This window comes from Lissotriton vulgaris, chromosome 9, assembly GCF_964263255.1.
Source record: "Lissotriton vulgaris chromosome 9, aLisVul1.2, whole genome shotgun sequence".
NCBI classification, from domain to species: Eukaryota; Metazoa; Chordata; class Amphibia; order Caudata; family Salamandridae; genus Lissotriton; species Lissotriton vulgaris.
Window position 1 is genome coordinate 695898096 of NC_141697.1, and position 27645 is coordinate 695925740.

The 27645-nt window shown below is 41.3% G+C and overlaps 1 protein-coding gene across 1 annotated transcript in view; it reads right to left on the minus strand.

The window, feature by feature from the left end:
- The window catches only part of LOC147692124 (mucin-12-like), a 587862-nt gene extending 561896 nt beyond the window's left edge, over positions 1–25966 (minus strand). The window contains exons 1-2 of the mRNA XM_086936740.1: positions 25846–25966; positions 7730–7861 (exon numbers count right to left, since the gene is read on the minus strand). Of these exons, the coding sequence (XP_086792866.1) occupies positions 7730–7861; positions 25846–25891 (178 nt within the window). The 5' untranslated portion in view covers positions 25892–25966. The remainder of the gene's footprint in view (positions 1–7729; positions 7862–25845) is intronic.
- Between the last annotated feature and the right edge of the window lie 1679 nt (positions 25967–27645).

The window sequence follows — 27645 nt, forward strand, 5'->3', positions numbered from 1 at the left end:
GGACGAAAGAATGATTCTAAAGAGATAAGAGCTGCATTTCAAAGATACTATCAATATTTATATGAGGAGACTGGTATACGACAGGATAAGATTGAGGAATATCTAGATTAGACCACATCCCTAAGATTAGGGTAAGAGGATCAAAACAGTTTAGATGTTATACCACAGTGGGAAGAAACTTTACTTTCAATGAATAGTCTAGATAAGGGAAAGCAGCTGGGATGGATGGTATACCCACAGAGTTTTATGTAAAATTCTTTAAGCCACTAAAGAGAATCTTAAGTGATCTTTTCATACATATCTTTCAGGGTGGTCGACCACCAGGATCATGGTCTCGAGCTAAAATTGTGTTTTTTAAAAAAAAAGAACAAAGATGCTACAGAACTCTGATCATATCGTCCCATCACCCTGATTAACGGTGACTCAAAAATCTATTTGAAACTTTTAGCCAGTCATTTGGCACCAATTATTCATAAAGTCGCATCTGGTTGCCAGCATGGGTTTATCCTAGGGTGGTCTACTACCGACCATGTCAAAAGAGTGATCACACTTTTTGACATTGCAGAGGTTGCAGGAGACCCTATGGCACTCATGCTGTTGGATCCTGGGAAAGCCTTTGATAGGGTCTCCTGGAAATACCTTTGGACAGCAATGTCGAGAAGTGGTATAGGGGAGCCTTTTATCAAAGCAACCCAAATGCTATATACAACATCAGAGGCTGTAGTGACGGTAAATGGGTCAGTCTCAGAGAAGATAGATATTACTAGAGGGACAAGACAGGGGTGCCCTATTATTTGCAATATTTATTGACCCTTTTATCTGCAGACTCGAAAATAATTTATTAATTCCGCCAATACGGTTACAAATCTGGGATACTAAAACACTGACTTGTGCGGATGACATAACGGTGGTCACTAATGATCCAGTCGCCGCAATAAAGGTAATAGAAGATGGCTAAACTCTTTGGAGATGTATCTAGGTATAAGCTGAATCAAGGTAAAACTCACAATGAGAGATGATTGAGTAGTGGAAAAAGCTATGTATCTTTGTGTCAACATAACGGCTAACTTAGATAGCTTAGTGAAGGTTAATCTTGATTCAATAATACAACATCCGTAAAAGATCTTAGTAGACTAAACAATTTACATCTATTTATAGGGGGGAAGGTGTAACGTGATTAAAATGCTTTTTTTCCCAACATTTTAATATTTTTTCAGGACAATTTGGAGTTTACACCACAATTGTTTAAAGTCATAGAAAACATGTTTTACAGTTTATTTAGGGATATAAAAGACCTTGCAGAGCAATCAGATTCATTACCTTGCCTAAAGATAGAGGTAGTTTAGCCCTCCTCAATCTTAAACTGTATTGCTGGGCCACAATCTTGAATTACTGTAATGAACTATTGTCTGTAAACAGGGATAATCAGACAAACAGTGCCATACCAACACCGCCAGAACTTATTCTGGGTAATGAAGTCAGCGGGTACTTATGGCGGCACTCATACAACAGCTTTTATTTAAAGTTTGTTTTGAAACACTAGTTGGTATCCATAAAGCCTGGAACAACGTGCAAAATTATTGCTAATTGGGAGGTTATCGTTTTATACATTATTATCTAAAACCAACAATCTCTCTGAGATATTCAATGATGTATGTATGAATAGATGGATAAGTGCAGGAATCACACAACTAGGGTGTTTTTACACTACTTTGGACTGAAGTCATTTGAAGAACTAAGAAATGACTATACAGTAGGTTGTAGGGATTTCTTTAAATTCATTCAAATCAGGGATTTTCTTTCAAAGAAAGGGGGTGGTGTACCTAAATTTAAAAAAAGCCAAAATATGGAAATTATAATCAAAAATAGAGTAGTAAAAATTGGAGAAATGTATGGATGTATGATGGCCTCACTTCCAGACGATTTGAATACATTTCTTTTGAAATGGCAGGATAAATTGGGGCTCACGTCGAAACCTTTTTTTAAATCATATGAATTATCACAGTCTATATTGATGTCTGCGAGATTACAAGCGCAGTATTACAAGACATTTTTTCAACTGTCTTATATATCAAGCAAGATAGCCAAGTGGGGGTCCGGTAAAGGAACAGTATGTCCACTGTGTGTCCTATATAAAGATTAATGTCTGTGGCACTTAACGTAAGTGCCAGCTCCTTGGGCACAACCTTTTAGAACATGTTCCTCTTTGTTATTCCGAAATAAAGAAATTTTTCCAGATAAATTCTTGTTTCAGATTCTTCCTTTCATTCATTTCATGTTGTCTTCACATGAAAACGATTTTTCAAATGATTATAATCAACAAATTTCATGCTTTAAAGTTGATACAACACATATAGGTACATCACTACCCAATGCATTTCGGACGGTCTGTCCTTCGTCAGGGGTATTCTGTAAACAAAATGAACATTCTATGTATCAAATCCTCCAAAAAATGTCTAATTACATGTATGTACAACATAAGTGCAGCGAGTTTTAAAAGTGCTTTTAAATCGCTTTTCACATCCCAAGTTATATTCAGTGGTTATTCAATGTGCTCTGTGTGGTGCCCGAGTATTTATAAAAAGTGATAGACTCAGTTACGTGTCTAAAATAGAATATAGCCCATAGTCTCGGTAACCCAACCCTTAGGGTGATCATTCGGCGTGGTTGCGTGCAAAAAATAACGAACATAGCATGAATCTCAAAAGGAAACAGTAACATGCATTCGTGCGCATTCTTTCTGGAACTTACTTGTGAGGTAGTATAGACCCATGCGTCTACTTCGTTCGCCCCTCGCTACCGAGTGTAGAAAGTATCGCAATATATGCGGAAGTGAAATCACCCGTGTGCTACCAACATAAAAAAAGGACTCTGTAAACGGCGGCCATCTTATAGTGGTGTAAATCCCGAAACGGATAAGAATATGAAAAGCGTGATGTGTAAGTGATATAACAGATGATTGATTTAGAGAAGAAGTGATTTAAATGAGTAAAGGATGTTAATCTTGGGGTGAAAGATCAGTATGGTACATAGCATTTTCAAACATACACTGTATCACACAAATGTTTCTCAAAGATAACATAAAAACAACCAACCATGTCTGAACTGCAAAAATTGTAATAACCTGATAAAAGGGCCATCGATGAAACATCCAATGAAGGGCACTAACATCAATTTAAGATTGAATGCTACATGTGACACAGAAAATGTAATTTACATAATCAAATGCCCATGCGGACTGGTTTACACTGGAAAAACATCACGTAAACTGAAAGTACGCATCAATGAACATAAGAGCAATATAAGAACTGAAAATACAAAATCTGCTCTAGCATAACACTTTAAGGAAAACAAACACAACGTCAGCCAACTCAGATTTGCTGCTGTAGAGGTCGTGTCAAAGCGTGATGACAGAGACAATAACAACTTTTTATTGAAACGCGAAAATCACTGGATTAAGTTCCTGCAATCTTCCAAACCTTATGGTTTAAATGACCGGATGGAGTGTTTATGTTATCTTTGAGAAACATTTGTGTGATAAAGTGCATGTTTGAAAATGCTATGTACCATACTGATCTTTCACCACAAGAATAACATCCTTTACTCATTTAAATCACTTCTTCTCTAAATCAATCGTCTGTTATATCACTTACACATAACGCTTTTCATATTCTTATCCGTTTCGGGATTTACACCACTATAAGATGGCCGCCGTTTACAGAGTCCTTTTTTTATGTTGGTAGCACACGGGTGATTTCACTTCCGCATATATTGCGATACTTTCTACACTCGGTAGCGAGGGGCGAACGAAGTAGACGCATGGGTCTATTCTACCTCACAAGTAAGTTCCAGAAAGAATGCGCACGAATGCATGTTACTGCTTCCTTTTGAGATTCATGCTATGTTCGTTATTTTTTACACGCAACCACGCCGAATGATCACCCTAAGGGTTGGGTTACCGAGACTATGGGCTATATTCTATTTTAGACACGTAACTGAGTCTATCACTTTTTATAAATACTCGGGCACCACACAGAGCACATTGAATAACCACTGAATATAACTTGGGATGTGAAAAGCGATTTAAAAGCACTTTTAAAACTCGCTGCACTTATGTTGTACATACATGTAATTAGACATTTTTTGGAGGATTTGATACATAGAATGTTCATTTTGTTTACAGAATACCCCTGACGAAGGACAGACCGTCCGAAATGCATTGGGTAGTGATGTACCTATATGTGTTGTATCAACTTTAAAGCATGAAATTTGTTGATTATAATCATTTGAAAAATCGTTTTCATGTGAAGACAACATGAAATAAATGAAAGGAAGAATCTGAAACAAGAATTTATGTGGAAACATTTCTTTATTTCGGAATAACAAAGAGGAACATGTTCTAAAAGGTTGTGCCCAAGGAGCTGGCACTTACGTTAAGTGCCACAGACATTAATCTGATTACCACACTTCTGATGTCGGGGAGTGATATCCCTGGAGCACACCACACTTTTTCAGTTTAGGATTAAACAGAGGAGTGCGCAATCCGCATCTTTATCCTATATAAAGATGACATTATACATATATTTGCAGCATGTGTTGGACTACAGGAGCTGATTATTGAAATATCTGACTTATTATCGGAGATCTTTAATGTAAGAATAGAAATTACCATGGGAGAAATATTGCTTGGTATAGATGGAGATATTCAACCAAAAAGCATGCAAGGACTGATTTTTGTGTCAATGGCAGTTTTAAGAATTTGCACAGCCTCCACTTGGTTGGATACAAAACCGCCAGCATTTCAACAATGGTGTTCCCCACTGCTGGCGACTCGTAGCTTAGAGGTTGCTATTTATAGAAGGAAACGACGAAAAAAAATGAAAAAAGGGTTAAATATATGGGATCTCCTAAGCCAATGGATGCAAATTCAAGAGAGAGCAGACTAGATGCCTAGCGGTGCTAATTGTACAATAGTGTTATATAGCAGGGAATAATCCAGTATTGTAATTACTAGCTGTGATGAACTTAGCTGCACTAGATGAATTTAGTATGTGATACTTCAACATTATGATTTATGTAATAATATTATGCTGAAATGTAAATGTCTGAGAAGGGGGGTGGGGAAGGGACGGAGGCTAAATGTATGTAAAATAAAATAATAAAGATTATTTTTAAAAAAACAGGAATACAAACTACCAGGGCGATATAATTAGAGAAAATATCAGATATTTAGGGATTCAAGTGGTCCAAACTCTGGAAAAACTAGCATAGGTGAATTTTGATCTGGGCACTTCCAAAGTAAAGAAACAACTTCAGATCTGGGATTCCTTACCTCTATATTTTTTAGGTAAATCAAACCTGTTAAAAATGTCCATTCTAACCAAATATACTTTCTTATTCAACACTATCCCTTGAGAATTTAAGAAGAGAAGGAGTGGATAAAGAAAGTACGGGGACTCTTTTCTAGCTTTATTTGGGGGAATAAAAGACCCAGCATTGCCTGGAACAAATTTTGGGAGAAAAAGGAAAATAGCGGCATAGCAAGCCCAAACCTTCTCCAATATCAGAGAGCTTTCAACTTAAACATTTTCAGGCAATTGTTGAAGGATACCCCGGACATTTCCCCACTCTATCGCGCACTGACATTTGGCCCACCAAATGTATCCAGTTTTTTCCTTTTCAAATTTGGTGACCCCAAATACTTTTAAAAAGTGTGACTAAAAGATTCTCCAGGGGGCATGCAAAATGTGGCATCAAATAAGAGTCTTACTGCAGATACCGTATTATAGCCATTATGCGCCTAATTGAACATCAACTGGTACACCAGCTTGCAGCATCCATGAATGAAAAAGGAATTTTTAGATGGGGTCAACTTTTTGAAGGAGCGTAACTAATCCATTGGCAAGAAATGCAGGAGGGTTCTGTCTCCAAATTTAAGTATTATCAAATACTAAGTTGGACCAAAATGCCAAGAAAAGGGGGTAAGGGAAATTTGTTCTGGGAATCTAACATTTTCTTGCACCCCCCTGTGCGTAAAGAGCCATCAGAATGGTACAGGATGCTGATACAGTCCATAGAAGACCCAAAATCCTTGTTAAAAGCGATCTGGAGGAAGGAACTGCCGCCGCATAACCTCGACTCATTATGGTAAGTATCTTTATCCTTCCTATGGTCCTGTGTGAAAGCTGCTCTACTATTAAATAAACACCTTTTTACCATCCACAAGGCATATTGGACACCTCGAAGATTGGCAAAAATGGGCTCTCGAGCTGTGAGGAACAGTCCAAAGTACGGAGAAGCAAATGTAGAGGATGCACATATGTTCTAGAAATGCCCTCCCATTCAGATCTTCTGGCAGAAAGTGGGTACGACGCTTTTGGGAATTGCGAGTCAAGAAGTTAAGGTGAGTCTGGCATTGGTTATTTTTGGGGTAATACTGGTCGAGGAGTGTAATAGGATATTGCCTAAAGCATATAAAGTTCTTATTTTCACTCTATTTCTTCTGGTGCGTAGAGAGTTGAGTATTAAATGGATCCTACCAATTTCTCCTCTTGAAAGTGAGTGGGTAAACTCAGTACATAGGATAGCTAAAATGGATAGGGCAACTCAGAACACAAAAAGAACAAAATTCTGGAGTTTGTGGGATAATTGAGTTAAGATAGCCTATCTCTAAGCTAGTTGACTCTTTACAGTTTTTTTCTTTTATGGTTTCTCTTTTATCCATGGTTTTTATACTGATGTGGAATACCGACTACTAGAACAGACATCATGAGACCCTGGAGAAATGGCTATATCCAGGTTCTTTGAGATAGGAGTTCCTGGTTCAACAATGCCTACTGTATCATGTGTCAAAAGAGTGTAGATCATTCTCTTTTTTGGCACTTTCCCATTTTCATAGAGTCTGAATTAGTCGTTATACCTCTGTGCTTCACTTGAGTATATCAATTTCATCAAAAAGGTGGTCATTCGACTTACATATATCATGGCAACTTAGGCTATCCTTAAAATGTGAGTTCTCATGAAGTTGCAAGCACCACTGTAACACACTCAATGTTTAAAACCTGTGGATCTTATGATTTTTCAAAATAACCCCAGAATGATGACTAGTTGCAAGTGAAGATTATCTTAATCAATAAATAAAAAACTCAATGGAATAGCCATGATGCTTTTATAAGACCCTAACCTTGAAGCGAAGAAAAAGAAGGCAGCAGGAGGAGGGACTTCTCAATGTTTTGGTGAATAGGGGAAACAGACATGCAAACCCTGCTTTATATCTTTGACTTAGTCACACATTGCCGTTATTGAAGTGTTACCACCCGTACCTACACAGGAAGATGTGTGCAAACAATAATGACATAACTGGACTTTGCAAAGATGATGTGGAAAATTATACAATACAGCTTCCTTTGTAATTATAATTGTCATTAATAGCCTCCTCCATTACATTATTTTTGCCTGATCACTACTAGAAAGTAAGAATTACATTGAAAAAATTAGGGGAATCATTCTCTTGAAGTAAACATCCAAGAATAAAAATAGTTGCTTTAGGTGATATTCTAATATAATAATAGTAAAAGTTGCAGAGATGGATGCCTCCAAGTGTCTCATATTTAAAGGCTGACTGAAAAAGTGGATTTTGGTAATCATGTAATAAACATTTGCGGACCTCTGAATGGGTGTTCTTTTTTTAGCATTATGAAAATGCATCAATCTGATAGCAAAGCATTACCTGAATTAGTTGGACTGGAATATGTAGTATTGGTTTGATTAGTCATCATGGGCGAGATAGTTGTAGGACTTGCTGTGATGGTGCTTGGTGCCGAAGAAAAGGTAGGAGCATTCGTCGTAGCGTTATCATGACCTGTGTGAAAGAGGAGATTATTCATGTGAAAATATTACTTATGTAATCTATACATAGAGAAAAGTTAAAACACATCACATTCTGAGATGTAAACTTCTTATCATACACTCTGCACATTCTGGAGCTGCCATTGTTGAAAAATCTACTTATATGAGGATAATGGCTGCAGACCAGCACATTGACAACTATGTTTTGATCTCCCTCAACTATTTCTGTATTGCAGTTTCAAAGGTTGAGTAGAGGTGCTTGCAGATGTTTTTGATCTTGTGACATCATTTGTTTGGCATCTTCACCTAAACAGCTATTCAAAGATACAGGTCAGACATGAACTGACTAATCTACACTTCAATGGTTCCTAAGTGTTACTTCTGTAACACTTAATGGAGAGGGGTGATACTTTCATAACGCTAAGAACTGGCTTATCCGGACTCAGAGTGAATTGGAAGCACATAAAAGATATCCAGTACGATGGTTTTAAACAAAAACATTCCATTATAAATTGAATAATTGATTGATTAATTTAACAATGTTATTAGTGAAATGTATAATAATGTTTATACTAGGCAAAAGTGAATATATGCATAGCACTATGTGAAATGGCCCTTTGCTGAGATATGCATTTGCGACACACACCAAACCCCTCCTTAGCCTCTTCTGTGAAGCCTTCTGTTACAACCTCACTGATTTGTCTTCAGCATAAGTGCCTTTCTTGGAGCACAAATGGGAATACTATACTGATGTGGGTATCCAATTAAGGATATCTTTCTTGCAGACAGTGTTTAATTGTTAATTGTTAAGGGCATTTGTAATTATTTCCCTGATGTCAATTTACAAGCAAGGATATCTTTATTGCAGACAGCATGGAAGTAAAGGTAATACCCAGTATGTTATGTGTGAAAGAGATGTGAATCACATTTTCTCCAGAGCTTCTTACTGGCTGGGTTTAAAATTGAATCTGGGTAAGGTAACAACCCAGAGGACAAAGAGAACTTTAACTACAGTTCTTAAAGAGATGACAATAAGTTGCCCATGACACACAGCGTGGTACTAATTTTTAGCAAATTCTTTGAAGATTATTTAAATTTTGGATCTTTTTTGCTATTTCTTATATATGGTTTGAATACCTACTACAAGAACAGACTTCATGAGACACTACAGAAATGGCTATATCCAGGTTCTTTGAGATAGGAAATCCAGGTTCAAACACGCCTATTGCATCGTGTGTTAAAAGAGTGTAGAATTTGATAGAGTCCCAATTAGTCATTATAACTCTGTGCTTCCCTAGAGTATAGCAATTTACTATATCATCAAAAAGGTGCCCATTTGACTCACACATTGTTGTATAGCATTTTAGGACCATACTGTAATTTTCCCGATTCATGCTCTTATATAGGTATAAATCACCATATCCTTATGTAGGCATAGAAATCATAACCATATGTAGACATAGCTCATGCAGCCGAAATACGGCAGAGCTTCTTCCACTAGTTACGAAAATCCACAACGATTTCTTGGAAAACTCAGTTTCAGCAGCTAGGGACTTCCCCTTGCTTGAATACTGACTTGTCTAAGAACTCATGGAGTTTTCAAAGAACTGAGACACTTTAATGACGTTATCATGTCAAACGCAGCACCTTCAAGGTATAAATATGCCCACACTTGCCTTAGCAAACACACACTGGTTTGGAGCAGTTCGACTATCTACTGACCGTCCTGATTTCTTCAGAAGCGGTCGATCCTCACGCTGCTCCCTGCCCTGCATGCGGAATTGGTATCGTAGCGCCTACTGCCAGACTACTGCCTGCTTTGATCACTAATTGAATACTTTCGTAGCGCTAGATCGCCATATTGCACTTTAAATATCTGCTCAATTGTGCTGTGCTGCCTTGTCTATTTCCCAATCGCTAATTTGCATATTATCGTAGCGCTAGTCTGCCAAAGTGCGCTGCAACGTTCTGCTCAATTGTGCTGTGCTGCCTGTATTTTGGTTTTGTGCCTGATTGTGCCTTGTGCCGGTTCCACTGCCACTCACATTGCGTTTCTTACATATTGTGCCCCAATCCTGTTTCGCTTTGGCTTGCTGCCATTTTGTTTTTGTTGTTGTTGTTGTGCCTCCCTGCCCGGCTCTCCACCCTGCTCCCACCTCCCAGCTGCTCCTCCCTCGCCCCTCCCCTCCACTATCCGCATATGACAGATGCATTCGCGAGCAGCGTTCACGCGCAGCGGTCGCGCCCCATGCGCGCCGAAGGTGCGCCAAAGGTAAGCCCATCTACGCCTGTCTGCGCCTGGACTGCACCCAGCGCCAGACCCCCTGGCCCCCGCAATTCCCATTCCATCTGCATAACATATGACGCCACAACACTCTCAGCCCTCAACCCCGCCGACCACCTAACTGCTACCAAGCCGCCCCAGGACATACCCATGGACCCTTCACCTGCCACTCCTGCAAGTTCGACTGCGTCAGGACCCACACCAAATCCACAAACTCCAAACAGAGCCCCGACACTAACCACCTAAAGTGCTTCCTGCTCAACACCCGCTCAGTCCATAGACACTCAATCGAACTCTGGAACCTACTCGACACTACATCTCCGGATGTCGCCTTCCTTACAGAAACATGGATGAATGCCTCATCAGCTCCCGTCATCGCCATAGCCATCCCGGACACCTACAAGATCATCCGAAAAGATCGCACCAACCAAACAGGAGGAGGCATCGCCATCGTCCATAAGAACACCATCCGCATCAAGACCAGTTCGATGATAACCTCGCTTCCGCCGAACACCTTCACTTCCAGATTCACACCGACCACAAAACCACACTCAGAGGCACCCTCATCTACAGACCACCAGGACCCGCACACAATTCAGCGAAGACATTGCTGACTTCATCAGCCCACATGCCTTCCCCTCCGAGAACTACATTCTACTGGGAGACTTCAACTTCCACCTGGAAAAGAAAAACGACAACAACACCACTACCCTCCTGGATAACCTGGCCAATCTAGGACTCAATCAACTTGTTGACACCCCCACCCACTACGCCGGACATGCACTGGACCCTATCTTCACCTCCAGCAAGCACATCTCCTTTGATCACACCACAGTTCTCCTTTGGACGGACAACAGCTGCGTTCACTTCAACTACAAAAAGTCCACGATCCACAACCCCCCAAAACCTATTCCTCGAAGAAATTGGAACAAAATCACCACCGAACAACTCTTCACATCACTTCACCAAAACCCCCCTACCAAATCATCGGACCCAAACCAAGCAGCCACTAACCTCACCCAATGGATCACCCATAGCGCCGACGAACTTGCACCTTTGAAAAAACATCGAATCAAGCAAGGTAGCAAAAAAGCCCCCTGGTTCAACAATGACCTTAAGAAATCCAAGAAGCTCTGTCGTACTTCGAATCAAAGGCCACAAAGTCATCTGCGGCGTACCACAAGGATCATCACTCAGTCCCACCCTCTTCAACGTATACATGAGTCCCCTCGCATCCATCGCACGCCGACACAACCTCAACATCATCTCCTACGCAGACGACACTCAGCTGATCCTCTCCCTCACCAAAGACCCAAACACCGCCAAAACCAACTTACACCAAGGAATGAAAGAAGTAGCTGAGTGGATGAAGAATAGTCGTTTAAAACTCAACTCGGACAAAACGGAAGTCCTCATCTTAGGGTCATCCCCCTCTGCCTGGGACAACTCATGGTGGCCACTGGCCCTGGGAACCGCACCCACACCTATGGACCACGCACGTAACCTGGGCTTCATCCTGGACTCCTCCCTCTCGATGACCAGACAAGTCAACGCCGTCTCATCATCATGCTTCAACATCCTACGCATGCTTAAAAAATCTTCTGATGGATCCCCACCGAAACAAGAAAGACGGTCACTCATGCACTGGTCACAAGCCAATTGGACTATGGAAACACCCTTTACGCAGGTACCACAGCCAAACTACAGAAAAAACTCCAACGCATCCAAAACGCCTCAGCCAGACTCATACTGGACATCCCTCGACAAGCTCACATTTCCGGCCACCTGAAGGATCTCCATTGGCTCCCTGTCAACAAGAGAATAACGTTCCGTCTCCTCACCCACGCACACAAAGCCCTCGATGACCTAGGTCCCGAATGCCTCAACACGCGACTATCCTTCTACACCCCCTCCCGCCAGCTACGATCGTCCAATCAAGCCCTCGCCGCAATTCCGAGAATTCACAGATCCACCATGGGAGGAAGATCCTTCTCCTACTTGGCGGCCAAGACCTGGAACTCTCTCCCCACCCACCTCCGCCTTACACAGAACCACCTCTCCTTCAGAAAGCAACTAAAAACTTGGATATTTGATAAGTAAAGCACCTCCCTCAAGCGCCTTGAGACCCTCTGGGTGAGTAGTGCGCTATACAAATTTTGGAACTTGAACTTGAACTTGCCCGACGCATCCGGCTACAGCAAGTGCCGTAGGAAGCCGACCCTCCAGCAGACGCACTGAGAGAGACGCTGTCTTTTCTCTTGCCGAGAAATCCAGCTCCAGTGTTTCCAAGCTACCCTTGCGGGTTATTGGGAAATCGAGTCCTGAGACTGACCTCCTTCATTCTAAACCAAGGTTCGGAGCTGATTAGACCCTTAGAGAAATCTTGGATAGATTATTGGCAAAAGATACTACATTTATGCTACACCTCACTTACTCCTTCCCTTGTATTAGGCTTAGGTTAGGTACACCAGGGTAGGTGTATTTTAGAAACACCAGTTGAGTACTTTTTAGCCTTTGGTTATTTATGTATGTATTTATCTATGGTATAGGAACCATACAATGCTCTTACAGTATTATGTTATCCTACTCTTTTTACTGTACGCGTTATACTTTGCAACCAGTATTACGATTGTAGCAGTTCATTTCTTATGCTTGAGAAAGAAGACTGTTCAATAAATACCTTTTATTGAAAATGCCCATCTATCTATTTCTCTGCACATCTGATGAAATGAAGCATGCACAATTGACTGATTGACTGAGTGAAATATCTATCTATTGTTTCCACGACTCTGAAGATCAGTTTTATCTTGGGGAAAGAAAATTGTCATGTTTATGCGGTTGTCAGAAACTAAATCCCTTCTTGTGAACTCGAGACAGTTTCTAGTGACCTCTGAGCTAGCTGGCACCCACAATTAAGTCTAATACATTCGATAGAGACCTAGTAGACATAAGTCCTACGTCACATCTATAGGATATATTATTCCAATGCGCAGAGCCTATTGGGAATATAGGAACTACACTACATGGCGCCCAATGTTTGGTAAGGCACTAATTTAACGCTAGATACTAGAGTAACTCAGTCGTGCTTTTCACAGAGACACCTTTTTCCCGTAAAATACTCCAATAGACGTCTGGAGTGGGTTAAAGGATAAAATATCCGCCATAACTGAGTAGGACGAAAATCCAATTTTATTAGTTTTTGGTTTGTTCAACGTTGAAGGATACAGTGTTCCAAAATATTGTGCACCTTATCGTTATTTTTCCTTGAAACTTGCTCTGCAAAACTTTTAACAAAATGTCCGACAATGATAATCCCAGGGGCAGTGGAAATGCAGTAAATGCAAACTAACCAGGTCTTGACACTACAGGTTTCCGTCATGACGATGCGGATGCTATAAACATCCCGGGAAATGTACGGAAAACAATAAAGCTATAAAGCTTGTAGAAAATGGTCTATCACCGAGATCTAATTTTGTCATAGAGGCTCAAGAATATCGGCAGACAGAGGTATTCTATTCATGGATTATCTTTCCACAAGCAAATCCAACAATACTTGTGTTCCACTTCTATAAGATAGAGGAACATCCAGTGGAATACGTTCCTTTCGGCGAAACATCAGCCCTCCTCCTCCTGGACCTGTCAGCCGCCATCGACATGGTCTGCCATTGCACTCTAAAGACACGCCTCCTAAAAGCTGGAATCCAAGAAAAGGCTCTTGACTGGACCACCTCCTTCCTCTCCGGCAGAACCCAGAGCGTCCGCCTCCCACCCTTCTGATCTGAAGCCACCAACATCATCTGCGGCGTCCCCCAGGGCTCATCCCTCAGCCCAACGCTGTTCAACGTCTACACAAGTGGCTCACCATCACGACCTCAACATCATCTCCTATGCTGACAACACGCAACTCATCCTCTCCCTCACCAAGGACCCACACACTGCCAAAAACAACCTCCACGAGGGAATGAAGGCCATCGCCGATTGGAGGAGGAGCAGCAGTCTGAAGCTGAACTCGTATAAGACGGAGGTCCTCATCCTCAGACCCACCCCTTCAGCCTGGGATGACTCCTGGTGGGCGACCACACTGGGAACAGCACCAACACCCACCATGCACGCAATCTAGGATTCATCTTCGACTCCTCCCTCTCCATGTCTAAGCAGGTCAATGCCATCTCCTCCTCCTGCTACAACACCCTCTGCATGCTCTGCAGGATCTACAATTGGATCCCGACCGAAACAAGAAGAACGGTGACACAGGCCCTCATCAGCAGCAGATTGGACTACGGCAACGCACTCTACGCAGCAATCCTAGCCAAACAACTACGACGACTACAACGCATCCAAAACGCCTCCACCCGACTGATCATCAACATCCCCCACCGCAGTCACATAACCCCCCTCCTGAGAGACCTATACTGGCTCCCCGTTGACAAGAGGATCACCTTCAAGCTCCTCACCCATGCACACAAAGCACTCCACAACGCTGGACCAGCCTACCTGAACAGCAGACTCAGCTTCTACACCCCCACCCACCAGCTCCGCTCCGCCAGCCTCGCCCTCGCCGCTGTCCCCTGCATCCAACGAATGACCTCCGGTGGCAGATGCTTCTCCTACCTCACCGCCAAGACCTGGAACACCCTCCCTACCTACATACGGCAGACCCAAGACCTACTCACCTTCAGAAGACTCCTTAAGACCTGGCTCTTCGAGCAGTAGCAGCACCCCCCTCCCCTCAGCGCCTTGGGACCCTCACAGGTAAGTAGCGCGCTTTACAAGTACTCTGATTGATTTTGAGGACATTGCCATGCCACTAACTTACCAAGAGCATCAGCTCTGGTTTAAAGGCACCCTACAACATCAAAATCACATTACCAGGCTCGGTCCACTAGGTAGACCAGGAGCAACATGGCCGGTACTAGCTAGCTATACACCACCTCCTGCCATTGAACAAATGACACGTCCAGAACTATTAGCTCAGCTAAAACAATTAATTAAAATCCATAGACAATTAATACAATATGTCATGCGGACTTTAACAGTCCAACCTGCTATAGGAATTCCACAGCAGACCCCTCATCAGGGGAACACAAACAAAATTGCACCACAGACTATACAATCAGTCATCGGTAAATTACCTACAAAAAGGGAACAAATTCCATTCTGGTTAGCTCAAAAAATTACTCAGATCGAGGCAGTATTTCCTGATAGTACACCTCATGAGAAACACAGGATTCTTACAATCTGTTTACCAATGGGGGTTGCACCACACCTGGAGGACTGTGACACTTGGGGTACAGTCTTTGCTGCAATCTACACAAAAACACATGGTGTTCCGTCCATTGCGGTAATAGCAGACGTCCTAAAATAAATTCAAAATGAACATGGGGCAGAGCCTGCTTTAAATCTGGGTATGAAATTACTGAAAGATTTCAAGCAGGTCTCAGCTATAATATTAGCTAATAGTAAAAGTGAAGCAGCATCCGTGGCAATCCACCAAAAACTAAAAGAACTTGATGTAACTGAGCAACCATATGAACTGGCCAGAATAATAGAAAATTCCTATGAAGAAATAGGAAGAGATAGTTTGGGAGGAAAACCAGTAAAACCAGAATTACCAGAGAATCTTAAAAAAGTTTTCTTTTAAAACACACTCACTACTCCTAAAAAGAAATGGGGAAAAACTAGACAGACACTTCCTAAAGAGAAGCATTCTCAATTCAGAGGTAGGTCTCCTCAAAAGGAGCCCTCTGAAAAGAGGTATAACCTCAGAAACAGGGATAATTTGAGAAAACCTGATAGATATCAAGATAATGATATCCGTTCCTCTCGTACCTTTCAGACTTCCTCGCAGAAATCCGAAAGAAGAGGACGATCAGAACACAAGGAAGAACGCGTGAAGTCCAAAGACGATCAACACGTTCCGAAAAATAAGAAAACTCAATTCTCCAAAAAGAAGGTAGCAAGTCTAAAAATCAGACATGCAGAGGATCTTGAGGACACAAATCAAGAACGGGGAGTGGGCCCAGACAATGCTGGACAGCGCAGCAGAGGTTACCATAGCTCGCAAGATCCTGAAGGATGATCTGGAGACAGTGGACCTGAATGAATGCATTCAGGTTGAAATTGCAGATACCAGGGTTAGTGCACCACATAAGTTATATGAAGTAACACTCCAGATAGAGGGTGATATAACTAGGAAAATAGAAGCACGCTTTTCGGAAAAACTATCTAACGGTTATGAAATTCTTCTGGCTGTAAAAGACTGGCCACCTTAATTTGTCAGGGAGTGCCCACATGGCGAAGAGATCATTATGCCAGCCTTCTCAAATCATATTCCTATTCATAAAAAATACACCTATGCCAGAAAATGGGCTGTGGCCCAGGCACCAGCATTATATAAAAATCATGTGGGATGGGTTGAGGATTCTCCTCACCATAAGATCCTGTAAAAAATCAACCAACTGCTCAGAAGCAGTATCCAGTTAAACAATGATCTAAAAGGCAGGTCAAGGAGATCCTAGATCAACTTGAATACCAAGAGGTGATTGAAACATGCACCTCGACCATGAACAATCCTTTGTTCCCTGTATCCAAACCAGACAATACATATCGTCTAGTTTTGGACTACAGACATTTAAACTCTTGTTGCAAAACCTTTGCAGTACAAAATGCACATAGTGCAGCACTGATGAATAACATTATGCGCAAAAAATATAAAATGACATTAGATATTTCAAATGGTTTCTTCTGTCAAAATATCGCACCTGAAAGCAGGAATTTAACCGCTTTCTCAATAATGGGAACACAACGACACTTTTGTCGTCTCCCCCAGGGATTCAAGAACAGTCCTGGGTTATTTTCAGCCAGAGTAACAGAGTTACTACAAACGTACCATGATGAGGCATTATCTTATGTTGATGACATCTATCTTACAGATGATGACTTGGACAGGGACTTGACCAGGGTGAACACCATAATACTTGGATTCACCTCAGAGGGTTACAAATTCAGCTTTAAAAAATCAAGAATTGCCACCTCAACGTCCTATTTTTGGGTACAAACTTTTAAGTGAAGCCAAAAGCCTGGCAGCAAACTTTCTAGAAAATGTGCGCAGCTCTAACCTTCAAAAATGCTGAAAAACTTACAGTCAGTTCTAGGAATCATGAATTTTGGAAGAACTTACATTCTGAACTACGCAGAAAGGGTTAAACCTCTCTACAAATTAATCAAACCTGATTTTAAACATAATATTTAGACTCAAAAACACTGACATTTTGCGTTCAGTGCACACAGACATGTTAGCAACAACACATTTACAAACACGTGTAAACTAATGCAACCCTGTAATCCAAATCATCCCAGGGAGATGTGGATTCACATACCTACCCTTTAATAAAGGTGAAAAGGTACTAATAGCTTACAAATCACACTTGTACACACAAGCTGAAATGAAATTCACTTTGACAGAAAAAATTCTGACAGCGGTTCAAACTGCGGTAGCAAAAGAGAGAGCCCTCGCACAGGGTAAACGCATAAAAGTCATTACTCCTGTACATGCCTTTGAGGTAGTGACAAAGGCAAGCATTCCAAATGCAAAAGCTCTACATCCAAAATGGATACAATGGTTTAATTGTCTTGCTGCAACAGATGTTGAATACGTTTTTGACCCTTACTTGAAGACACAAGAATTTCTCCAATACGAACAAGAATGACCTCTGCCCGTTGAAATTCTGCCTCTACAACATTACGTCTGTATAATATACCAGCAGCCTGTCCCGACCTTGTCCGGGAGCAATCAGGCTTCCCCGACCCCCGCCTGCCCCAACATTGCCCAGCAGCCTGGGCCCCTGGCCACTCCGTCCCCCGCCTGCCCCGACCCCCACCTGCCCCAACATTGTCCCCCGGATGTCACAAAGGCCCACTGTTGAGGGGCTCTGCATAAATCTCCATGGCAGAGGCTGTAAGTCCCGCCTGCCCCAACCCCCGCCTGCCCCCGACATTGTCCCCGGAGCCTTTCCGCAGCCAATGTAAATTGTACCCTTCTGTTTTGTTGTAACTCCCCGTCTCCCGCCTGCCCCGACCCCCGCCTGGCCCAACATTGTCCCCCGGAGCCTTACCTCAGCCGATCTAAATTCTATCCTTCTGTTTTGGTGTAAGTCCCAGTCCCCCGCCTGCCCCGACCCCCCCCTGCCCGACATTGTCCCCCGGAGCCTTACCTCAACCGCCGCTCCTCAGTTCACCGCCCCTCGCCGGTGGTCTCCACTCCTCCCGCCTGTCCGCTGCTCCTCACCTCCTCCCCCACGCCATGTCCGCCGCTGGTCACCGCTTCTCCCCCGCGCCATGTCCGCCGCTCCTCCTCGCGCTACTGGATGCCGCACCTCCCCGCGCTCCTGATGTCAGCACGCAGGTCACGGCCGGCGCTACTTCGAGGGGACTATAACGTATTTTTTTAACTTTATATAGCCGATGTCCATCTGCACACCCTGAGGATTACAACGATGTATCGGGTGTGTGGATTTGCACTGTGGTTCCTGAGTTTACCCGCCTCAAAGCCTCAAAGTTCTTCCTTTATAATAGTAGTATAGATACAGACGGATCGGCACAGCCCACAATTGGGGGTAAACAAGCTTATAGTGCTGCATGCGCGATTGTTAAAGGTCGCTGGTGCAATGGGAAATTCATACCTATGGTCACAAAAACGTAATCCCTAGGAGACTGTACAGCTCAGCGAGCTGAACTACAGGCTTTCAAGATGGCGCTTGAAAATACCGGTCGCAAATTCTCCACACTCATAGTGTGCGATTCGTATTACTGCGTCCAGTTTTACAATGAATACTTGAAGAACTGGGTTCAAAATGGTTTTAAAGACGCAAAAGGTGGCACAATCAAGAATAAAATGTTTTGGGAACAAGTAGTTCTTTTACAGAAGGAACTACAAAAACTCACGTGATTCATACACTGAGTCATCAGCGTAATGGCGTTCATGTTGAATGGAATTAATTGGCTGATGAAGCCGCAAAGGCAGCTGTGCAAACGGCTTCCGTAGCGCCAATCACTCATTCAAAAATTAAAGTAGACAGCGAAATAATGCAAGCAGTCACTGCTTCAATAAAAGATAGTGGTAAAACATTACCAAAAGGCTTTCCACTCAAGTACTCATATATAACTGATGCAAATAATGTTCCGTTTGCTCTAATCCCTGGAGTGGGGATAGAGTAATCCCAAACATGGAAAACAGGTTAGGACTAATTTTAGCAGCACATGAAGGGCTTCCCTCTGCACACGCAGGTGTTTCTGCCAGAGTTTCATTATTAAAATAGCGATACTGGTGGCCGCGCATGAGGAAACAAACCAGAAACTATGTTTTGGAATGTGAAATCTGCCAGAAAATGAAAGTTTCAACAGTGAAACGCCCAGCGCAGACGCCCCTTCTAATTTCAGATAAACCATTAGCATGTGCTTATCTGGACCACTGCGGTCCCTTGCAGAGGGATGGTAACTATAAATATATCATGGTCGCAGTGGATTCATGCTCAAGATTCATTTGGATGTGACCTCAGCGCTCGGCTGACGACCAAACTGTTAAAAAAGATTTGCGAGTCTTTATAGGCACATACTCAATCGGCACACTACATTCTGAACAGGGTCCTGCGTTTAGCTCCAAAGCTTACAAGGAGGCCATGGCCAGCTTGGCCGTTGCATTGTGGTACTCAAGTCCATTCCATCCTGAGGGAAATTAGGTTGTGGAAAGAAAAAACTGTGACATAAAGCAATCTATAACAGCTAGGGTATTAGGTTTGGGTGATGGGTGGGTCAATCATCTAATAAGTGTCCAACATAGTCTTAATAACCTGCCAAGAAATTCTCTGGGTGGAATCACTCCATATGAAATCTTTTTTGGTACTAGAATGATGGTTGAAGACCTTGATCGTCATACTTCAATGGTAGAACAAAAACCCTTTGATATCAAAGATCAATTGGCTGTTTTACAGGACTTAAGCGAAACAAGAAGTCTAAGCAACACCATACAAAAGCAAACGACCACTGAAAAAAAACACCTGTCCCAGCAAGACCTGTCTGGATTCCAAAGATTGGGTATCTGGTCAGAGAAAAAATAGCAGATAAGAAGGAATTTGGGCCTTCTTACAGAAAACCATACCTGTACTAGCAGTCCACGGATCAAGAACAGTGTTACTGCCACCCCTTGCTGGAAGAAAGGAGAACCAGTCTGTATCAATTGACCTGGTAAAACCCCACCATGTGGCCGATAATAAGTAGTAGTCCTAGTGGACTCCGACAATGTAGCAGATGACCAAATCTTGCTACCATCCAAGAGGTTCAAACTGAAAGACTCATCTCCTTTGAAGAATCTGCAGTTAGAAAAGAAGGTCTATTCAACAAAGCCATGGAACTTGTGCCTCTTGAAACCCAAATAACAGTTCGTCAAGAAACTCCAGTCTACAATGATGTAGCACTTGACTATACCAACATTTCAAGGGAATAAGCAGCTCCAGCGATTCCGAACAATCTGGAATCGATACCAACCATTTATAGAGCTGCCTCCGGCTATTTCATCAACTTCAATACCTTTTCTGAGGATCCCAGTGAACCTGAAACAACGCCAACAAACACAACTTCCAAGGAACAAGTAAAAGAACTTGGTCACCAGTTTGCAACTACATATCTGACTTTACCATGGGTTGAATTTTGGTTCGGGTTAGGTGTACTTTTTCTCCTTCTATGGCTTATTCATGTTTTAAGTTTGGGAAAGCTGATAGATAGAAAATATAGTAAAATGGACACAGCAAGTAAGAACATCAACTTGCTGCTGAAGCCACACAAATCATCTCATTGTGAAGAAAGAGACGTGATATCAGTAAACATCACAGCCGTTCCCCTATCAGGTGGTATAGCATGGGACAGAACTGATTATGACATTTATGGTCCGGTAGAGCTGTTGAAGATTCCACACCAATTTAAGGTTTCCTTGAATGATTTTGTTTTACCAAGTACATTTTCTGATGATTGGGACTTTGTGACTGTTAATAACATGATGGCAGACTTAGAAATGGCGGCAACATTTGCAAAACATGAATACTTAGAAGGTTCATCAAATTATGAAGAAATGTATTGTTTTAATCATTTTGGTCATCATTATTTGCACAAGTCTGCAAACCCTAGAAATGTGTTAACTTACAATCAATGGGAACATTGTCCAATGCTACCAAAAGGTAGCTCTAGAACATTCTATGGCAAATTTACATACTTCTCAGGTTTTAATGTTACAAATCCAGAAACTTTTTACTTTTAAAATGTTATTAAGACAGGCATGAAAAGTATGTTTACTAATACTAAGCAAATTTATTCTGCAGCCTTTTATGCTCAATTGTCCACATTAGGCTTTGACTTTTGGAAAGATAACATTGAGACAAAAACTGTCTGGGGCACAAAAGACTGGCAGGTACAAGGTTTAGAAGCATTGTCCAGAGCCTGCATCATCCCAGAACAAATAATGTTCTTAAATGAAACTGTTCAACAGACATCTTGTCTTGGCATGGCTAAGATAAAGATTCAGACAAACCGTCCATACCTAAGCCCACACCTGACAGTAATAGAACTACAGATGAGGAGGTAGACGTAAATTATATTTTACAACAAAACAGAAGTAATCTTGAATGGAAAAAATGGTTAATCTGGCTCACAGACACGAATAACTGTCATGATAGATTCCTGAACAAGAAACAAGGATTTACAGTAACTAGGCCTGGATCCAAGATATGTCCAGAGACAACATCCAGGGATAATAACAACTTACAGTGTAGGAAAACTGTGCTTTGAATGACTACAAAAATCCACACTCCCAGATATAAAACAGCACTTAACTTTACTTAAAGATGGCGTTGACTTACGAGAATTCTTACTTGGACCTCGCAAAACACGTCATAAACATTTCATATACGCCGGTATTTACGCTGCTTATAATTAAGCACATAAAGTCAGGCAAATGGAAACTGCAGAACGAATACGAGAAATTGATCGTATTAATTTAGAGAAAGCGCTCTCTGTGGTTGACAATGGATTAAAAACTCTGTTGTCCAGAATTTATTCTTTGGACAGCATTGTATCCTCTGCCATAGACATAATAGAACAAGACTTGCTAATGTTACAACACGGCCAGTCTCAATTATGTTCTATAATGCTGCTAGGCTGGATGTTACAAAACCTGCATTCTGACTATGTGCCCTGGTGTCTAATCAACACAACGTCATTGTTAACTGTATTTAACCTTACAGATAAACAAATCTCTTTGGCACAGAGGGGAGCAGACTATACGGTGCTGAGCATAGAAAAACTGGAGAGATTACCATTGACCGTTTCTAAGAATCCCGCCGTTAAATGGATAATACATGGCACCATCATGCTACCAGTCATGATTTTCCAGTTTCAGTATTGCTTGAAACACATACCAGCAGGCCTGTATGAAAGATTGGGTAAAGAGTATATAAAGTCACCTGGGATTTACCATACACACACAAATGTTGGAGTAGGGAAAAGGAGGTATTTCTTAGTGGTAAAAATTGCAAAACCACATTAAGCGGTACACTTCTATGTCAAGGCATTCATTCACATGGAGCCTGTGATGGTTCTTCAAACAACTTATCATGCCACCTGCAGGGTTCCCTGGCAGCAGTGATAGATCCAATTTTTCAGGCAGCTTTCCAAAGGAAGCTACGTAATGCTGAATGATCACAGCTGTTGTGGAATGATGCCAGGGACAGCCTATCTCGTTAGTGTGTGAGCCAGGGTCACTTGTTGTATCAAGTATTGTTTCCAAAAACTAAGACAGACGGGGAGTCGTACTATGGCCTTCAATGAACATCTCTTCTATACAAATTGATACTTTAAGCAGAATGAAAGCCATTCTTTTACAAAAAAAGTGCCACTGACCTCGTCCAGAGAGACGTATGATCTGCAAGTTGCAAGGTCCTTTGCGGAGATACATGCATTATTATCAACAAACTGCCCCAAACATTTCGCAGAAATGTTAGGTCGTATCTTAAACATGTATGATGCCAGTGGTATTGTACATGTATTTAAGACGATTTTTTCGGGACTGTTAGCACGCTTTGAAGCAGTCCTGGCATTTTTCCTAACTTTGTGCATTCTGTGTTCGGCGGACTGCCTCTCATCTTGGGACTCGTTGCAGGGATACTGGTTTTATTCCTCCTGCTCCGTTATGGCAAGTCCAGTCACCAGCGATACCCAAATTACGATGGAGAACGCTCTTCTGGAAATGCAGTATCATGAACACATAACACAGATCCTTGGCTTGGCTCGTTTGAGAGATCTGAATACCACATGGTTCCTATAATTCAGACTAATTTGGCAAGATTGCATCTTACCTGTTCTACGATGCCTGCTTTGTGGAGAGGAATGCGTGTTGGATATCTGTCTAACACTTCCATCAGCAATGCCAATGGATGTTGACGCATTACTGGGTCCGGTAACGGCTCATGTATTGTGTTGCCCCCAAAGGCTACCCATCCTGATGACGGCATTCATTGAGATCTCACCGGCAATTCCAGCTGTTGGTGTGATACGCGGACCAACAGGCACACAGGTACCATCAACTGCGAACATTGCTAATGCAACTGACGCTGACGGTGATGCTTCTCATCTGTGTAAGATTGATCTTCTTAATGAAGTGGTTCAACTTTCATCAACTGTGGTAGAGAATTTCTTTGCCAGCCTAGACGAATTAATGTTTTCTCCTGACACCGAGAATAACTTTTGAAGTTAGCACACAGCGTTCTTTCAACTCTGAAATTCGACCTTCACTTTTTTAAAAACAAAAGCTTCTAACTTTGGAACTATATTTTTTCTACAATTTGATTTGACTTTTTTCCAAACACAATGAACGTTGGCACAAAGCAATTACGCTTAAAGTAGATCTATTCTTAGAGAACAAGAATTCTTTGAATACTTCCTAGAAACAATATTGACCTAATCCACAAACCAAAACAGCTTGTATATTCTGCTATGGGATGGTCTCAACTTTTTCTTCTGTAACTAAGAGCCATTTCATGAATGTAATTTTGTGATTCATTCAGTCAGCATTACCAATATGATATTATGTGCTTACGATGAAATCATTGCTTTTAAATGCGTTCAGTACAAATGCTGCTTTTCCGTGTGCAACCATTTCAAATGCATTTTGTATGTATTTTGGGGCGGGATTGTAAACACATGCTCTAGATTATATGTTTTGATGCTTGAACTTAGTTGAACATGATAACGTGGAGTGGATGTTGTATATCATTTTAGGACCCTACTGTAATTTTCCCGATTCATGCCCTTATATAGGTATAAATCACCATATCCTTATATAGGCATAGAAATCATAACCATATTTTGACATAAAGTTGTCATGTTTATGCGGTTGTCAGAAACTAAATCCCTTCTTGTGAACTCGAGAAAGTTTCTAGTGACCGCTGAGCTAGCTGCCACTCACAATTAAGTCTAATACTTTTGATAGAGACCTTGTAGACATAAGTCCTACGTCACATCTATAGGATATATTATTCCAAAGCGCAGAATCTATTGGGAATATAGGAAATACACTAAAACATATCATGGCAACTTAGGCTATCCCTAAAATGTGAGTTCTCATGAAGTTGCAAGCACCACTGTCACAAACTCATTGTTCAAAACCTGTTGATCTTGTGGAATACTCACTTTTTTCAAAATAACCCCAGTTTGATGACTATTTGCAAGTGAAGATTATCTCAATGAAGAAATAAAAAACTCAATGGATTACCAATGATGCTTTTATAAGACCCTAACCTTGAAGCAAAGAAAAAGAAAGCAGCAGGAGGAGGGACTTCTCAAAGTTTTGGTGAATAGGGAAAACAAACATGCAAACCCTGCTTTTTATCTTTGACTTATTCACACAATGCCATCTTTGAAGCATTACCAGCCTTACCTACACAGGAAGATGTGTGCAAACATTGATAACATCACTGGACTTTAGAAAGATGATATGAGAAATTATACAATAAGGCTTGCTTTGTAACAATAATTGACATTAATAGCCACCGCCATTACATTATATTTGCCTGATTAACTACTACAAAGTAAGCATTACATTGAAAAAAATATGAGGGGTGTCAAATTTGCCTGGCAGCGATTTATCCTCATGTAGCAACAATTTAAGAATAAAAATAGTTGCTTTGGGCAGGGCCAGACTGGCTACTGGGCATTTTGGTGTGCTGCCAAGCTGGGGGCTGAATTTGTTGATGGGGACCGGCGTGTGCTTAAAACCATTTGTTTTGCTTCCTTTATTTAAAAGCACACGAAGGTACCCATCAACATAATTAGCCCCCACCTGCAGTGAAATCAGTCCCCAGCTTGGCAGCACACCAAAGTGCTGGTAGCCAGTCCAGCCCTGACTTTAGGTGATATTTTAATATGATATTTCATAATTGTAATAGTTGCAGAGATGGATGCCTCCAAGTGTCTCACATTTAAAGGCACAAAAAAAACATTTTAAGCTCATAAATGCTTTCTGAATCCCATTCCGTGAAAAGGATGCCAATATGAAATGCTGACTGAAAAAGTGGATTTTGGTAATATTGTAATAAACATTTGCGGACCCCTGAATAGCAGTTCTTTTTTTAGAATCATGAAAATGCATCATTCCGATAGTAAAGCAGTACCTGAAGTTGTGTGGCTGGAATATATAGTATTGGTTTGGTTAGTCATCACGGGCGAGATAGTTGTAGGACTTGCTGTGATGATGCTTGGTGCTGAAGAAATGGTAGTAACATTTGTGGTAGTGTTATCATGACCTGTGTGAAAGAGGAGATTTTTCATGTGTAAATATTACTTATGTAATTTATATATAGAGAAAAGTTAAAATGCATTCACATTCTGAGATGTAAACTTCTTATAATACACTCTGCATATTCTAGAACTGCCATTGTTGAAAAATCTGCTTACATGGGGATAATGGCTGCAGAACAGCACCTTGACAACTATTTCTGTATTGCAGTTTCAAAGGTTGAGTGGGAGGGCTTTCGGATGATTTTTATCTTGTGACATAATTTGTTTGGCATTCTTCACCTAAACAGCTATTCAAAGATACAGGACAAGCATGAACTTGCTCATCTATACTTCAATGGGATCTAAGTGATTCTTCTGCAACACTTACTGCTTACGTGAAACATTTACCTTCCGGATAGAAAATTTTATTTTTATTAAGCTAGTGGTGTTTTTATTATGTCACAGGTGTTTTTATTCTCTGTCTTCGGCCGCTGCTTGATAGTCCTGCTGTTGCTGTCTGATCCAGAGATAAAGTGAGATGAGTGAGAAGACTGTTAAATATCGAAATTCAGTAAATTGGGCATTTGTCCCTATCAAGCGTTAAACAACTCAGGGGTTGTGGAATGTTCTTAAGATGCAGCAAAAATTAGGAAAAAACAGGAATTGGTCCATAACATTTGTTATACCTCCACCAATTAATTGATTTCTGGCTGGCACGATTTTCCATAATGACAAATGTAGGTCTATAATTGTAATATAATATCAATATTTAAACTGCTCATTACCGTAGTGAATTTAACTTAAGACTAAAAGTCAGAAATGATTGAGAGTTTTCACATGGGAAAGGACCCACTTGAGATATATGTAAGAATAAATAACTTCACGATGTTCGAACTTAGACTGTTATTTTTTTGATGCAAGGGTTTCTCTTCCCTATGGAAAGTTCTCATATTGTCATTTGTCATTCATTGAATACCATTAATCCTTTTAAAAAGTAATAATAAACATAACACATATATAAAAAGCATGTATTGATCATAGAGTATTAGTATGGAGTGAGTCATTTCCCCAACCAATGAGGACTGAAATAATAATGTGTAATTTGTGAATTATTCTGTTGTGGTGTAAATGTAAATTGATACTTGTATAGCGCACTACTCACCCGCAAGGGTCTCAAGGCGCTTGTACAAATACCGCTGTGGAACCCGTCCTGGCTTTCCCTGTGAGGCGTCCACTCCTGGGAACCCCCAGGGTGGAGGCCAGGCATCCTTAGCGTTGTGGGGGCCGTTGTGGAGATTAAGCAAGTTATTGTCCAGAGTTGCAGAGTGGGACTCCATGATTAGAATAGGCACCGAGGCGAGAATTTTCAGGTCCGTGGAATTTTGAGCCCAAGACCCGCCAAGGCAGGGAATTGAACCCTGGTCCCAGGCTAGACCTCTGCATCAGGGTCTGCCGCTCTAACCATTGAGCCACACTTCTCCATGGTGCATTTCTTTAGTAAAAAAGTGAAAAGATATTAAAGTAAAAATAAAAATTTCATACATTTTTTTAAATTGTTTTACCATTTCAGGAGCGTTGCCACAGTTTCAAGGCCATTTCTACACATTTATGTAGCCCTAAAGGGGGTCATTTGTGATATAAGCCTTTTACATAGACTTCATAGATTGAAATTGTGGAATTACCATATCAATCAA